Source organism: Chlorocebus sabaeus, chromosome 5, assembly GCF_047675955.1.
Source record: "Chlorocebus sabaeus isolate Y175 chromosome 5, mChlSab1.0.hap1, whole genome shotgun sequence".
NCBI classification, from domain to species: domain Eukaryota; kingdom Metazoa; phylum Chordata; class Mammalia; order Primates; family Cercopithecidae; genus Chlorocebus; species Chlorocebus sabaeus.
The window spans coordinates 9,493,571-9,507,234 of NC_132908.1; the positions used below are offsets into that span (position 1 = coordinate 9,493,571).

A 13,664-nucleotide genomic window follows, 5' to 3' on the forward strand; every position below is an offset into this window, starting at 1 on the left:
TTCAGCAGCTGTAAATGAACCATTTGTGTTTGATTCTGTTTGGCTGATAAAATAAAGCAAATAAAATCCACTCAAATGACATCTTTGAAAAAATTTGCTCTGCTGAGCAACTGAACTTCAGTGAAGATCCTTATACTCTTCTCGTTCACCTTTGCCTTGGGAATGCCAATATCCCAGAACCAGTTTCTTTTGAGGATAGAAATAATGCTGTGATTTCACCAGTTCTCAGATCATCAATTAATATGATATGTACTCTATCATGTGTGCACATATGTAATATCTAACTTTAGTTTTCAATTCTCCCCCGAACCATAATCCCACGTTTCCAACTGCTTAGGTGGCATTTCCAAGTGGGGAAGTAAGCCTAACTTCCATACTAACTAATTCTGCAATGTAGTTACTTAGCTGAATAGCCTGTTGGGTAATTAGGTTAACAATGTTGAACTTCAGATTCTTCATCTCTTAAAAGGGATATTAATGGTATCCACATCGTAGGGGTGTTGTGAGGATTAATTGAGATTAGGCAGGTGAAGTGCTCAGGGCTGCAGCTCACTAATTGTAAGGTCGCATTAAGTGCAAAGATGCCTGAAGATATGATGATGGTGTCCCAAAGGCACTTCCAACTTAATATGCCTAAACCTAAACTCACATTTTGCCACATCTCCACCCATCCTGCACCCTCCTCCTGAAATATCCTTCCTCTTCCTTGTCCTGTTTAGTCACTACAGAACTCCATCTCTCAACAGTCAACTAGCTAACCTCTCAAAGACATGGACTACTTACATCTGAATCACTAGAAGCGCTAATAAAAATGGACATTCCTGGCCAGGCACGGTGGCTCACGCCTGTAGTTCCAGCAATTTGGGAGGCCAAGGCAGGTGGATCACCTGAGATTGGGAGTTTGGGTCCAGCCTGACAAACATGGAGAAACCCTGTCTCTACTAAAAAATACAAAATTGACAGGGCATGGTGGTGCATGCCTGTAATCCCAGCTACTCGGGAAGGCTGAGGCAGGAGAATCGCTTGAACCCGGAAGGCAAGGGTTGCGGTGAGCCGAGATCGTGCCATTGCACTCCAGCCTGGGCAACAAGAACGAAACTCCATTTCAAAAAAAAAAAAAAAAAGGTACATTCCTAAATCCCACAGGCTTTGTAAACCTGTACTCTAGGACAGGAATTCAGTGCTCATTTGTTTTTCAATGCAAAACTTTCTATGAAGACATTTCAAACATGTGCAGGGAGATGGGACTACACTGTTCCTTTGTTTTTACAGACAAGTCACTGAGGACAACTGAAGCCCTTTTAGAAAAATATTTATTGGTCAAAACACAATACTCCCTAATATTTTTTTAAATGTGCATCAAAAGACACTATCAGTGTAATAGCTAGAACATGAAACGGCAACCCATAGAATAGGAAAAATATTTGCAAATTGTATATCTGATAAGGGATTGATACCCAGACTATATACAGAACTCCTAAAACCTAACAACAACAACAAAAAGAAAACCCAAACAACCCAAATGTAAATGGCCAAAAGACTTGCATATCCACTTCTCAAAAGAAGAAACACAATTGGCCAATAAGCAGGTAAAAAGCGCTCAATACCACTAATCATTATGGAAATGCAAATCAAAACTGCAATGAGATACCACCTCATACCCAGTAGGATGGCTACTACTAGAAAAACAGAAAACAAGTATTGGTGAGGATGTGGAGAAATTGGAACCCTTGTGCCCTGCTGGTGGGAATGCAAATGGGACTGTGGAAAACAGTATGGTTATTTCTCAATAATTAAAAATAGAATTGACATATGATCCAATTATTTCACTTCTGCATATATGCCCAAAAAAAACCCAAAGTCTCAAAAATATATTCACACATCTATGTTCACAGAAGCATGATTCAAAATAGTCAAAATGCTGAGACAACTCAAGTGTCCACTGAAAGATGAATGGATGAGCAAAATGTGGTACCTGAATACAATGGAATAAATATTCCTTAAAAAGTAATAAAATTTTGACACATGCTAAAACATGGATAAACGTTATGCTAAGTGAAATAAGCTAGTCACAAAAAGACAAATACTGTATGATTCCACTTAGATGAGGTATTTAGAGTAGTCAAAATCATAAAGATGAAATGTAGAATGGTGGTTGCCAGGGGCTGGGGAAAAGGGGGATGAGGAGTTTTTGTTTAGTGGGTAGAGAGTTGCAGTTTTACAAAAGAGCTTTGGGGACAGATGGTGGTAATGGTTGTACCACATGATGAATGCATTTAATACCACTGAACCATACACTTAAAAATGTGAAGATGGCAAATTTTATGCTATGTATATTTTATCACAATAAGGAAAAAAGACAATCCTGTCTTCCAATTCTTCTAACATGTAAAAAGAAACCAGCAGAGACCTGCCTGTTTTTCAACACTGTAGTACTGAGAATGAAATCACACAGGGGACTGGGGACCCTGAGAGCTGAAAACTGAGGCTTCTATTCTAAGGAAATTGGGACTTTTCCATAAATGTATACACCCGGAATTGTACATGAAAATCAATTAAAATAAAAAACTATCCCACTGTGTCTTGAAATATTAGGCTCTTTGGAGTTCTAGGGATGTTGTTTAATTTAAATCTGGCATAAGTGCGACGCTTGCAGTTTTGCCCCCATGCCAAAACGGCTTGGAGGACATCAGCTTCTGATGACTGAGCATTTGTAAATCTAAATCTGTCTCCACTCATTTCAGCTTCAGCTCCCTCTTCTAGGGCGGACGTTCTTAAAATTTGATTAGGGCATATCGGAGTCACCTGAAGAGCTTGTTAAACCACGCAGATCTTCAGACCCCTCCTTACAGAGATTCTGATTGAACTGGCTCCGTGGGGCTCAGCAATCTACATTTTTATTAGCACCTATTCTGATTCAGACTCAGGCTACCTTGAGAAGCATTCGTCTAGAAACCTGGGGTCACTGACGCTCATCCACCTTTGGTTCACCGGAGTCCCACAAGGCACAACAGATCTGTGCCTGAAAAATCCCATCTCTGTTGATGTTTACACGTCAAACCCTCTTTTCTGATTTGTCTGATAATTTATCTCCATTTGCTATGAATTTCAATAAACAGTAAAACTTAGCTTTCAAGTTTTTCTCTGCCCAAGCCTTTCTTCAAAAAATTATGGATTCCAAAGACAAGCATTTGGTCTGTCTACTCTGTATATGCCTATCCCAATAAAACATGTTTCTTAAACTCCTTTAAAATAGTTCTGAGCTCTGTTGCACAATGAATAGTGTGTTGGACTTCTAAAACAGTAGTTCTCAAATATTTATGTGTCTCAAAATCACGTGGTGTGGCGTGGTCAGGGGAATGATGCTTATTATAATGAAGATTCACAGGCTCCATGGCTAGAAAGCCTTGTGCTGGGCCCAGGAGTCTGCATTTTGACAGGTAATCATGTGATTCAGGTACAGCTGGTCCACTGGCCAGGCTTGGAGGCACCCAATTTGGGGGCATGATTCTAAATCCTTTCTGCAAAACTGACAGTTGTTTGTATGTGAGGTTTCTCTGAGTTTTCTTAAGTGTTTGACACAAATAAAAGAATCTCAGAACTAGTTCAGAGATCAAAGAATTCAACCGTTTCACTTCTTAGATGGGGAAACTAGAAAGTGACTTGGAGAGGTGACATGACTTGTCCCAGGACACAGCTAGCTAATGCTCGAGCCCAGACTCAAACCCAGCTGGGACTGTCATTTGACCATAATCCAAAGCCCGTCTGGTGTTCAAGACTCTCCCAGAAAATTACAACCCATAATTTCACTGACCCTGGTGTACATGCACGTGGCTTTGCTAGGCAGCAGATGTTACTGAAACGTGTGGGTGGAGCAGTGAGACCCAGCAGCTGAGCCACGTGCTCTGGATGTTCTAAGTCAAGGCCTGCTGGATTCTAGGGTGTTGGGGGAATGTTCTAAAGCTGAGCAATTCAGGAGCAGATGAGGTTACCTTCCTCAACCTTCCAGAGGGATGGAATCTTCTACAGATGCTGGATGTGGTGAAGGACGAGAATGACTTTTTTTTTTAAAGGCTCGGTGGTAGGTACATGAAGATTTCATTGTATTATTATTATTCCTTAAACAGCAATATATTTCATAATGAACAATTTAAAAAGGAAACAAGAGATGTGAAAAGGAAGGAAAAGGCCTATGAGTGTGGTGACGTGGACACTTGAAAGACCGCAGTCTCGTGGTGGGATGTTGAGGAGACACAACCAACACAAAGTTGATCAGATCTTGGTGTAGTTCTGTGGTGGTAATTCTCATATTTTGGTTTTCATAATCATCTGAGGAGTTGAAGTCGTCGTGTCTCATACCGTCCACCAAGAAAAATTCCAAATATTAACAAACGCAACCAAAATAGAAAACACAAGATAATTATCTTGTAATACCAGAATGATGAAAGACTTTTGAATTACGTCTCAAAATTCAAAAGCCATAAGAAAATGGTTGATGTATTTCACTACAAAAAAGATAAAATCTGCATGAAAAAAAAAAGGATCATGAGCAAGTTCAAAAGAAATAGGGAAATATTTGTAACCACATCACAAAAGGCTCATCTGTCCAATATATTAATGAATAAGAAAGAGACCAACAAACCAATAGAAATATTAATAAAAGTAAAAAAGGAATTGCTGACGGCTCTTGAGTATATAAATATGGCCAAAATTTACTGAAAATAAGTGCAAATTTATATCTCAGCACACTTTTTACCTATTAGCAAAATTTTGAAAGATTAATTACACATTGTATTGGCAAAACTTTGGAGAAATAAGCTCTCTCATACACTGATGGGTAAGTACAAATTTCTTTTGGAGGGAGATTTGGCGATATCTGTTAAAATTGCAACTATGACCCACTCTTTCAAGAAATGTATTCTACATTGAATGTGACGCAATCCAAAGATATTCACTGCAGCTTTGTTTGCAACAGCAAAAGACTGGAAACAACCTAAATGTCCAACAGTAGAGGCCTGACCAAATAAAATATGGTATATTTGCATAATGAAAGATTATGACTCTATAAAAATAACTTTATGGCTCTTTATGCATTAATATAGAAAGATTCAGAAGAACATATTGGAAGGATACACAGAGCAAATGTGGTTACCATGGAAGGGTACTAGATGAGGAATAGTGTGGAGAGAAAACTTTTCACTGTTTTTCTTTTTCTGTACCTTTTTATTTTTGAAGTATATAAATATCTTATCTATTCAAAATTTAATTTAGCCCGGGTATAGTGACTCACTCCTGTAATCCCAGCACTTTGAGAGGCTGGGGCAGGAGAATGGCTTGAGCCTTCTGAATTTGAAATCAACCTGGGTAACATGGCAAAACCTCGTCTCTACACGGAACACAACAATTAGCCAGGTGTGGTGGGACACGCCTATAGTCCCAGCTACTCAGGAGGCTGAGGAGGGATGATCAACTGAGCCCAGGGAAGTCCAGGCTGCAGTAAGCTATGATTACACTGCTGTACTCCAACCTGGGTGTCAGAGTGAGACCCTGTCTGAAAAAAAAAAAACAAACAAAAAAACAAACAAACAAAAAAACCAATTACTTAAATAATCAAGGAGCTTGTTAAACATGTATGTGGTTTCCCCAAATATTAACTCTAATGAAATTAAATCTCCAGGAATGAGAACTGCTATGCCCTCATCCCTAAGGGTATATTGAATTATTTCTTTAAAAATGACTTGTGGCTGGGTGCAGTGGCTCAGGCCTGTAATCCCAGCACTTTGGAAGGCCGAAGCAGGAGGATCACCTGAGCTCAGAAGTTCAAAATGTGCCTGGTCAACATGGTGAGACCCCGTCTCTACAAAAACACAAAAATTAGCTGAGCGTGTTGGTGTGCGCCTGTAATCCCAGCTACTCAGGAGGCTGAGGCAGGAGAATTGCTTGAACCTGGGAGGTGGAGGTTGCAGTGGGGCCAGACTGCACCATTGCACTCCAGCATGAGCAACAAGAGTGAAACTCCATCTCCAAAAAAAAAAAAAAAAAAAAAAAACAAACTTGTACTCCTTCAGCTCTAGTTTCTGAGTTTAAAGTAACAATGCAAGGCATCCCCCACATAGGAGATTGAGTATAGAGTGAATCTGCCATCTGCCCAAGTTTTCTAAGATGGATGTTATAGTTATTATATGGCTTCCAGAAAACAATTTGTACAATTTATGGTCACGAATGGTTTCCATTTCCCTCTCTCTCTCTTTTTTTTTTTCGCTATTATATTTTTAAAAAGATTGAAAAAGAAAGAAAACAACCCATTTTGTACTCTGGTTAATAAATGGAGGGAGAGAAAGTCAGCTAGGCATCAACCATTGTCTCCAACCATTATCATCTGCATTTGCGCTCATGGTCTGTCCAAAACGACAGTATATGTTGATTAAAAGACCTCAATGGAAACAAACAAACAAAAATCCCAACCCCATGGCTAAACTGTAAAGTCATCAACAATGGATCTTTTCCGGTATCTATGAAAGTGGAAGACACAAATATTCTACGGCTCAGCAGTTGCAGTCTTCGGTGTATACCAAGAGAAATTCACTCACTCATTAATGAAAGAAGCATTATTCATAGTAGCCCCAAAACAGGACATTACCCAAATGTCCATCAAGATTAGGAGAGAGACATCCATGTGTGGTGTGTTCCAACAATGAGAATGAAAGCACTGAAATTACATGCAACAATCTTGCAAACACAATGTTGAGCCAAAGAAGACAAAAAAGAAAAGCGTGCGGCTTTATTTCTATGTTAAAATAGCAGGCACCAAGAATCTACAGCTTTAGAAGTGCAGGAGGCGGGTGGAAGATATTGACTGAAAGAGGGTGTGGGGTGGGGTTCCAGGGATTGATGACCTGGATGATCGGTTTGTACAAAGCCATAATGCAGCATATTTAATATTTGTGAAATTTCTGCATTTTTGTTATACTTCAAAAGTTTAAAGAAATCATTCCAAGCCAGAATGAGCACTGGGGGAATGAGTTTTTCAGAAATCATAGACTCGGTTTCTAAATAAATGCTCTCCCAGCCCCTGCTGAGATGCCAAAGAGATTCCAAAGGCACAGACTGAAAGGACAGAATGCTCACAGCCAAAATGACCAGGATTTCTATGCAGAAATCCGAGCTTTGATGCTTTAGAGGGGCCTCTGTCTCCCCCTACCAGACACAAAGCCAGCAGCGAGGCCTTCACAATGGGCTTGCAGAATAGCTGAAGAGGAGGTTATTTATTAAGCCACAAGGAGAATACACCTGCAGTCACGTTTCCATGCAGGAATCTGTGACAACTGGAATGCCCCATATGAGCTAATTTTCTGGATAATCAAAATTCCCTCATTCAACAACTCTGTCATTGAAAATAAAATCATTTTTATTGAATTTAATCCTTTCTAAAATGGATTTCATGCATTTCCGACTTTTCGGAAGCGTCCACGGAATAGAATTTAACCTTTACAATAAATAACAACACTCACATTTAGGTACTGTCTATTTCCCATCCAAAATGCTTTCCATCAGATTTTCTCTCTTAGGTCCTATTATTATTCCCATCTTAGGTATGAGGCTATGAAGTATGAGAAACTCTCTCTCCGAAGTCTAAACTCCTAACCCCTGTGCTATCTTTTCTTTACAGCTTCAGCTATGGAGTCTGTGTTACACTTCACAATGCCAACAGACAGACAGGAATGCTAGCTGTAAGTTCAATGATTTGAGTTCTCATTGCTTTTCTCCCATCTTTTCTTTCTCTTTCATCAATATTATACAATTAGTTTTTTCATAAAGCTCCTACTAGCAAGCTGCTCCTCACCACTCCCAGAAAACCTCCTACCTAAAATCAGATAAAAATCTTTGTTTTCACTACTTTAAACTCTCAGCCTTCTTGGATCTTTCTATTTGGTTAAAATATCCTATGGAGTTGGACAAACTTCTTTATCAGTCTAAGAAACCCCTCTGTTTCTGTGCATTTCAAAGCATCCTGGATTTGCTTTTTCTTAACCCAACTCAGAAGGAAACCTGGGATGCTCATTAGATTAACAAAAACAGCCCTCAACTGGGGCCCATCTGGACCACAGTCACTCTCCAGAAATACAACAATGGGAGCAGATAAGAACTGAGGCATGCCAAGAGTCAATTTCTCTAAGGTTTATCGCCTGCAGACCTGTGGAGAAAAGGAAACTGCCATCCTTACCCCGTTTTCAGGCTGACCAAGGCATCCTCTACTCCCTTCTGATTAAATTTGGTCATGTACTGATGCATGTAGGGATAGTTATTCCGAATGTTTCTCTCCGTGCTTCCATTAGGCACTGTCCCAAATCGAAAAGGTGGGGAATAGTCATGAGGTCTCTGAAACTGGAGAGGGAATGAGAAAGGGAGAGAGAGAGCAGGAAAAGAAGGGAGGGGGAGGAGAGAACAAATAAGAAATCAGTGATCATTTCGTCTGGTGTTAGGAGTTAAACACACGCATTAGTGCAGGATGACAATAAAATGTTACTTTTTGGTCTTTCTTTCTACTTAATCACATCTTCAGTCGGTCTGTGAGCTCCAGGAGGGGGGACCCAGCATCTGTTTTCTTCTGTACTATTGCTCAGGTCCTAGCACAGGGCCTGGCTGGGTGCTCCATAGATACTTGTTAAGTTGAAATTTTCAGTGCCATTATAGAGACTAGCACAGTGTTAGGCACACAGTCAGTGCTTAGAAATGCTGAATGAGCTGAACTTAAGGTACTACCTTAGTCCAGTCCATTTATCCACTTCATGATGAAATTTTCTGTGATCTCCACCAATCACTCCCTTCTCTAAACTCCATTTATAATTACCTTCACCTCACCCAGAAAATGACTCTATATTACCACTCATTCATTCTCCACTCACTCAGTCATTCATTCACTCCTGCAAGCACTATTTATCTAGTGCCTAACATTCCCCAGGCGTAACTGCCAGTGCATGGCAGGTTCCATGAATACTTGTTGAGCCAGAGTCCCTGTTGATCTATAGCTTTCAGGGATGCCCAGCACTCGGCTCTCAAGCCCCCCATAAAGGCCTGTAGTCCACGCATCACCAGTCTTCCCTGATGGACTGGATGATTCTGTCTGTCTACCACTTCAGTGTTTCAGGTGACTCAATGAGAGTCGAAGTCAAGAAAACTGGATCTGAGTTCCAGAAATACAGCTAAACACTAGAGATGGCACCGGGCTGTGGTTATAAGTGGGAGCTCGAACTGGCTGGTTGGAAAATCAGGTTCTATCACATACAAGCTACAGAACCCTAGATAACACATTCACTTCATGCTGCCTCCCTTTATTTTCCATCTGTAGAGTGGGGGGCCACCAGGAAGATCTCAACATACGTTTGTCAAGTAACTGTAATAGTGCCTGGACTACAGGAAGCATTCAAAAATAAATTTATGATTACCTTTTGTTATTGTCATTAAGAATGAAAAAGGAACCTGAACGTCACTTTTCTATGAAATATTGAATTCTGGAACTAGAAAGTAGTAACAACAATGACTAACACTTTTCGGGAACCTCGTCGGGTCCAGCACTATGCCAAGAACTTTACAAACATCAGGTCATTTAATCCTTACAAAACCATGCCAGGTAGTTAATCTTAGAGGCTCCTTCTTGCAGATGAGAAAACTGAGGCTCAGAGAGGTTGTGTGACCTATTTAAGATTATGTAACTACCAAGCAGTGGCCCAGAATTCAAACCTGGATGCGTCTGACCGCAGGCGGAGGTCTTAACTCTATCGTTCCTCAGAGACCATTGCTAGTGACTCTCTCCTCATCTAGACATAAAGATTTAAAGACCCCAGGAGGGGAAGAACACCCAGAAAATCAGTGTCAGAACCAGGACCACAGTGCAGCAGTCTCTCTAACTTCCAGGGACCAGTGTGTCTTCCATGGAACCAAGAACCGCCAGGGTAAGCATCCAGATTTACCCAAGAGTCAGACCAGCTAGAAACATTATTCTTTTTTCCAGACTCACACTTCATTTCACCGTTAATTAAAATTTCCAGTTGAAAATCATTTTCCCTAAATTAGGCATGCTGCTACCTAATAAGCAGTCATAACTGGATTTGGGAGAAGTGGCCATTCATTGGACAAATGAGATCCTCCTGCCAGGGCGTGCCTTGCCCTGGGAGTATGTGCGTCCATGTGTGCATGTGTGTGTAGGTGAACAGCAAAATGCTTTTTGCAGTCACTCTGCCAAACAGTGCCTTAACTCATCACCAAAAGCTTAAAAGGCCAAGTTTAGGCTCATCCTCATGGCAGCCGCCTGCTTGGGAGGAGAGAGGGAATAGTGCTGTTCATAAATCTCATTGTAGCAGCCGTTCCCAATCTCCAGAGACATCCGGAGATGGCCTATTTGACTAAATGCCTTCCACTTCACTCCCCATCTGTTGCAGAGGAGCTGCATAGGTCTTTAAAAATTCACTTTCTTCCCTGCCTCTGGGTTGCGCAGTGACAAAGACAGATATTCAGTCTCTGTGATGGTTTCTGCGCTTCTCTGGCCTGGATAGTACCATCACCCACACAAAATTCAGCCTGACACCAAGCTCCAGAAATCTTTTCCACTAGACTAAAGACTGTCAAACTTTTTAAAGCATGACTCACAATACGTTTCCCATCACCACTCCATACACACGCGCAAAATTTCACAGCACTCATTCTTTCTGTGATATACTCTGAGGTTATCCATTATGTTCTGTTTTTTAAAAAATGTCTGCAATCCTTAGACTAATTTCATGGCTCACTAAAGAGCCATGACCTACAGCATGAAAAACAGTGAAGGGGCAAGGATGGCTCAACTCTTAAGTCCCAGGGTCAACATCCAGGACACACTCCGTGCTTCCTATGAGAATGATTCCTAGCAAGACTTTCTCCCAGAGAGTTCCACGTGCAAGCAGAAAGAAACCAATATGGGCCTTAGCAAAGGAAGAGGTAGGACAGAGGTCTCCATTGTCAGCAAGACCACAGAACAATGTAATCACAATATCTGGGGTCAAGAGGAACTCCCCTGGCTTCTCTGCAGGGTTCCCTTGCTGTGTAGGTTAACTGGTTTCACCTGGCTTTGGACTTAGAGGAGACAAGTTCAGGTTCTCATCTGCTGCTTAGAAACTGCACCATTTGGAGCAACCATTTAAGCTCCTGAGCCTCAATTTCTCTATCTGTAAATTGGAGATTTCTTTTGCAACGAATCTTAAAGTGCTTGAAAGAACACCTGGCATCCTCTAATGCTTGGGATAGATCACCTGTTGTTCCCCACACATCATTTCAGCCAAACAATGAAGCCAGGCTCCTTATAGTTTGGAGAACAGAGGATTATTTTCTAATTTTTTTTTCCATCCAATATGGAAGCATGTCTGAAGGTCATCCGAGTGACTAAAACATGGCAAGCATTTGATGATGGAGGAGGTAGACAGGCAACACTTGGAGATAAAATTTCCAGAAAAATGCAGCAATTAACCAAGACATTTTTTCTCTTTTTCATGAACCAAAAGCTACACATTTATTAAAAATATCTATCTGTCTTCTGTGCCTGTAAATAAGGGACATCTGGCAACTGGAGCCCCTATTTCTAGTACAATCTTCTGTTGGTGAAGTCCCACGTGCTTCTTGATGTGAGCAGTAAGCAGGTGTGTCCTTGAGCAGAGAGAGGATGAGCTGGGAGGAGGCCTGGCTGCCTGGACTGGGGCCACTCAGCAGCAGCAGCACAGTGCCCAGAGACAGCACGGCTCCTTGAGAACACATTCCTCGGCTCATCCACTGACAGAAGTTCCCTCAATTCCCTCCATTGGTTGCCACAAAAGACCAACTCAGTGCAGTAACATTTCAGGCCCCAGAAGCCAAGAATGGTTCGAGTCAGGCGATGATGAAGATGATGGAAGGAGTAGGAGGAGAAGGGAGACAAAGAGAAAGGAGAGGGGGAGGAATGAGAGGGGGGAGTGGAAAGGAGGAGGGTAGAAGAAGGAAATAACACATTACAGGATCATCTACCGTGTGCCAGGCATGGTGTGAGGATTATTTCTAATCCTCCTATCAACCTTGCCAGAAAGGAGATAATGTCTTCTCTTTTACAGGAAATTAAGCCTCGGGGGATATTGACATACAGAAGGCCAATCATATGGCAAGGCCAGGATTTGAACCCAGGTCCATTTGACCCCAAACATGATATTGCTCTTTCCACAACATAAATCTGCCTCCCAGAGACGGATTTCCTCTATCAGAGTGATTCCCAACATTTTGGAAAGCATCCCTATCAACATTACAATTTTCTGTTAATAATTCCTAGGGAAGCATCTTACCCATGAATTCACCTATTTATAATTTAAGTCCCAGCTCATCTGAGCACACCATGGGCTCCAGTATGATTCTTCACGGCAAGCACTAATGGCTTAAAAGCATTGTAAACCCGAGTTGTTACACAGGTATTCATGATGAACAAAAAACAAAAACAAAACCAACCACAGTGTACAATAAATTGATTCAATATAGATTTTTTATTTTGCAGACTTTCTTGGTGTATCTTCTATTAATCTTCTGGGAGCATTTAGCTTATTTACTCCAGGAATTTTGCTGTTTATCTCATTGTATCAAACATTTAATTAAAAGAGCTATCAGCTTGCCTCTAATGCTTTGAGCATGGAAACTGAGCTGTGTCTCTTGACGATATGGTATGTGTTACCGGGTGTTTCCAAGTCAGTGAAGGTCAGTCAAATTATTAGTGGTTTTAATTAGTTTTCCCACAAGTGGTCATGTTATTTAGACCCAAAACTATGTAGTAAGGATTTTCCCCACCTTGCCTTTGAAAATAGCAACAAAAAGCAAAATATGCTGCCAATCACTTTCTTGAAAAATCCTCTCTTCCAGGACATGGCTTCCCGCTGCTTCCACCATACCTCCAATCACTTCTAGGAATTGCACTTTTGATCCCATAAGGCGATGGAGTTGCATAATAGCACTTTGCATCTGCAGAGGGATTCATATGCTACAAGGCACATTTACATATGTGGCTTTCTTTCATCCTCACTGCAATTGTGACTCCCAAATGTATAGAGCAGACAAAGCAGGCACCGTGAGGCAACATGGCTTTAAAAGCATTATATGGCTGGCGAGTGGCAGAGAGGAAACAGGCAGAGAGGAAACGCAACTTTTCTGACTCTAAACGCAGTGTGTTATCTGCTGCCTCTGAGATACCACCCGCTTTAAGCGGGGATCTTACAGTAGCCGACCCCAAGTGAAGGATTTGGGGGTGAGCATGATTTACTAGTGAAGGGTTCCAGGAGAAGTCAGCAGGGGAGCAGGATAAAGTTAGGAAAGACTGGAGAACGGGGAGAAACCAAAGGTCTGATTTAAGGTCAAGTCTCCATCTCCGTCCAGTCCTGAAGGGAGCTCCAGAGAGTGATTCGTACCTTAAAGTTTCTCCTGCTTCAAAGTGAGGGAGCAGCTGGGCCTTTGTATTCTCACACCGATTAGTCTTTGGTTACAGGTGACCACAAAGACTGAGGGAACTTAAATTGCCAGGCATTTACCATTCCAGTGCCCCAAGGCAAAAGCCCGCTGAGGATCCCTGAAGTGAGGCTTTGTCAGCAAAGCATGGAAAGGTGGGGCTGGGCACACAGGGCTGCAAA

The 13,664-nt window shown here is 41.5% G+C and overlaps 1 protein-coding gene across 2 annotated transcripts in view; it reads right to left on the reverse strand.

Moving 5' to 3' along the window:
* GRIN2A (glutamate ionotropic receptor NMDA type subunit 2A) overlaps positions 1-13,664 on the reverse strand; it is a 426,336-nt gene that overhangs the window by 56,235 nt on the left and 356,437 nt on the right. For both annotated transcript variants that reach the window (XM_007985424.3, XM_007985396.3), the window contains exon 11: positions 8,225-8,385. In XM_007985424.3, the coding sequence (XP_007983615.1) occupies positions 8,225-8,385 (161 nt within the window). The remainder of the gene's footprint in view (positions 1-8,224; positions 8,386-13,664) is intronic.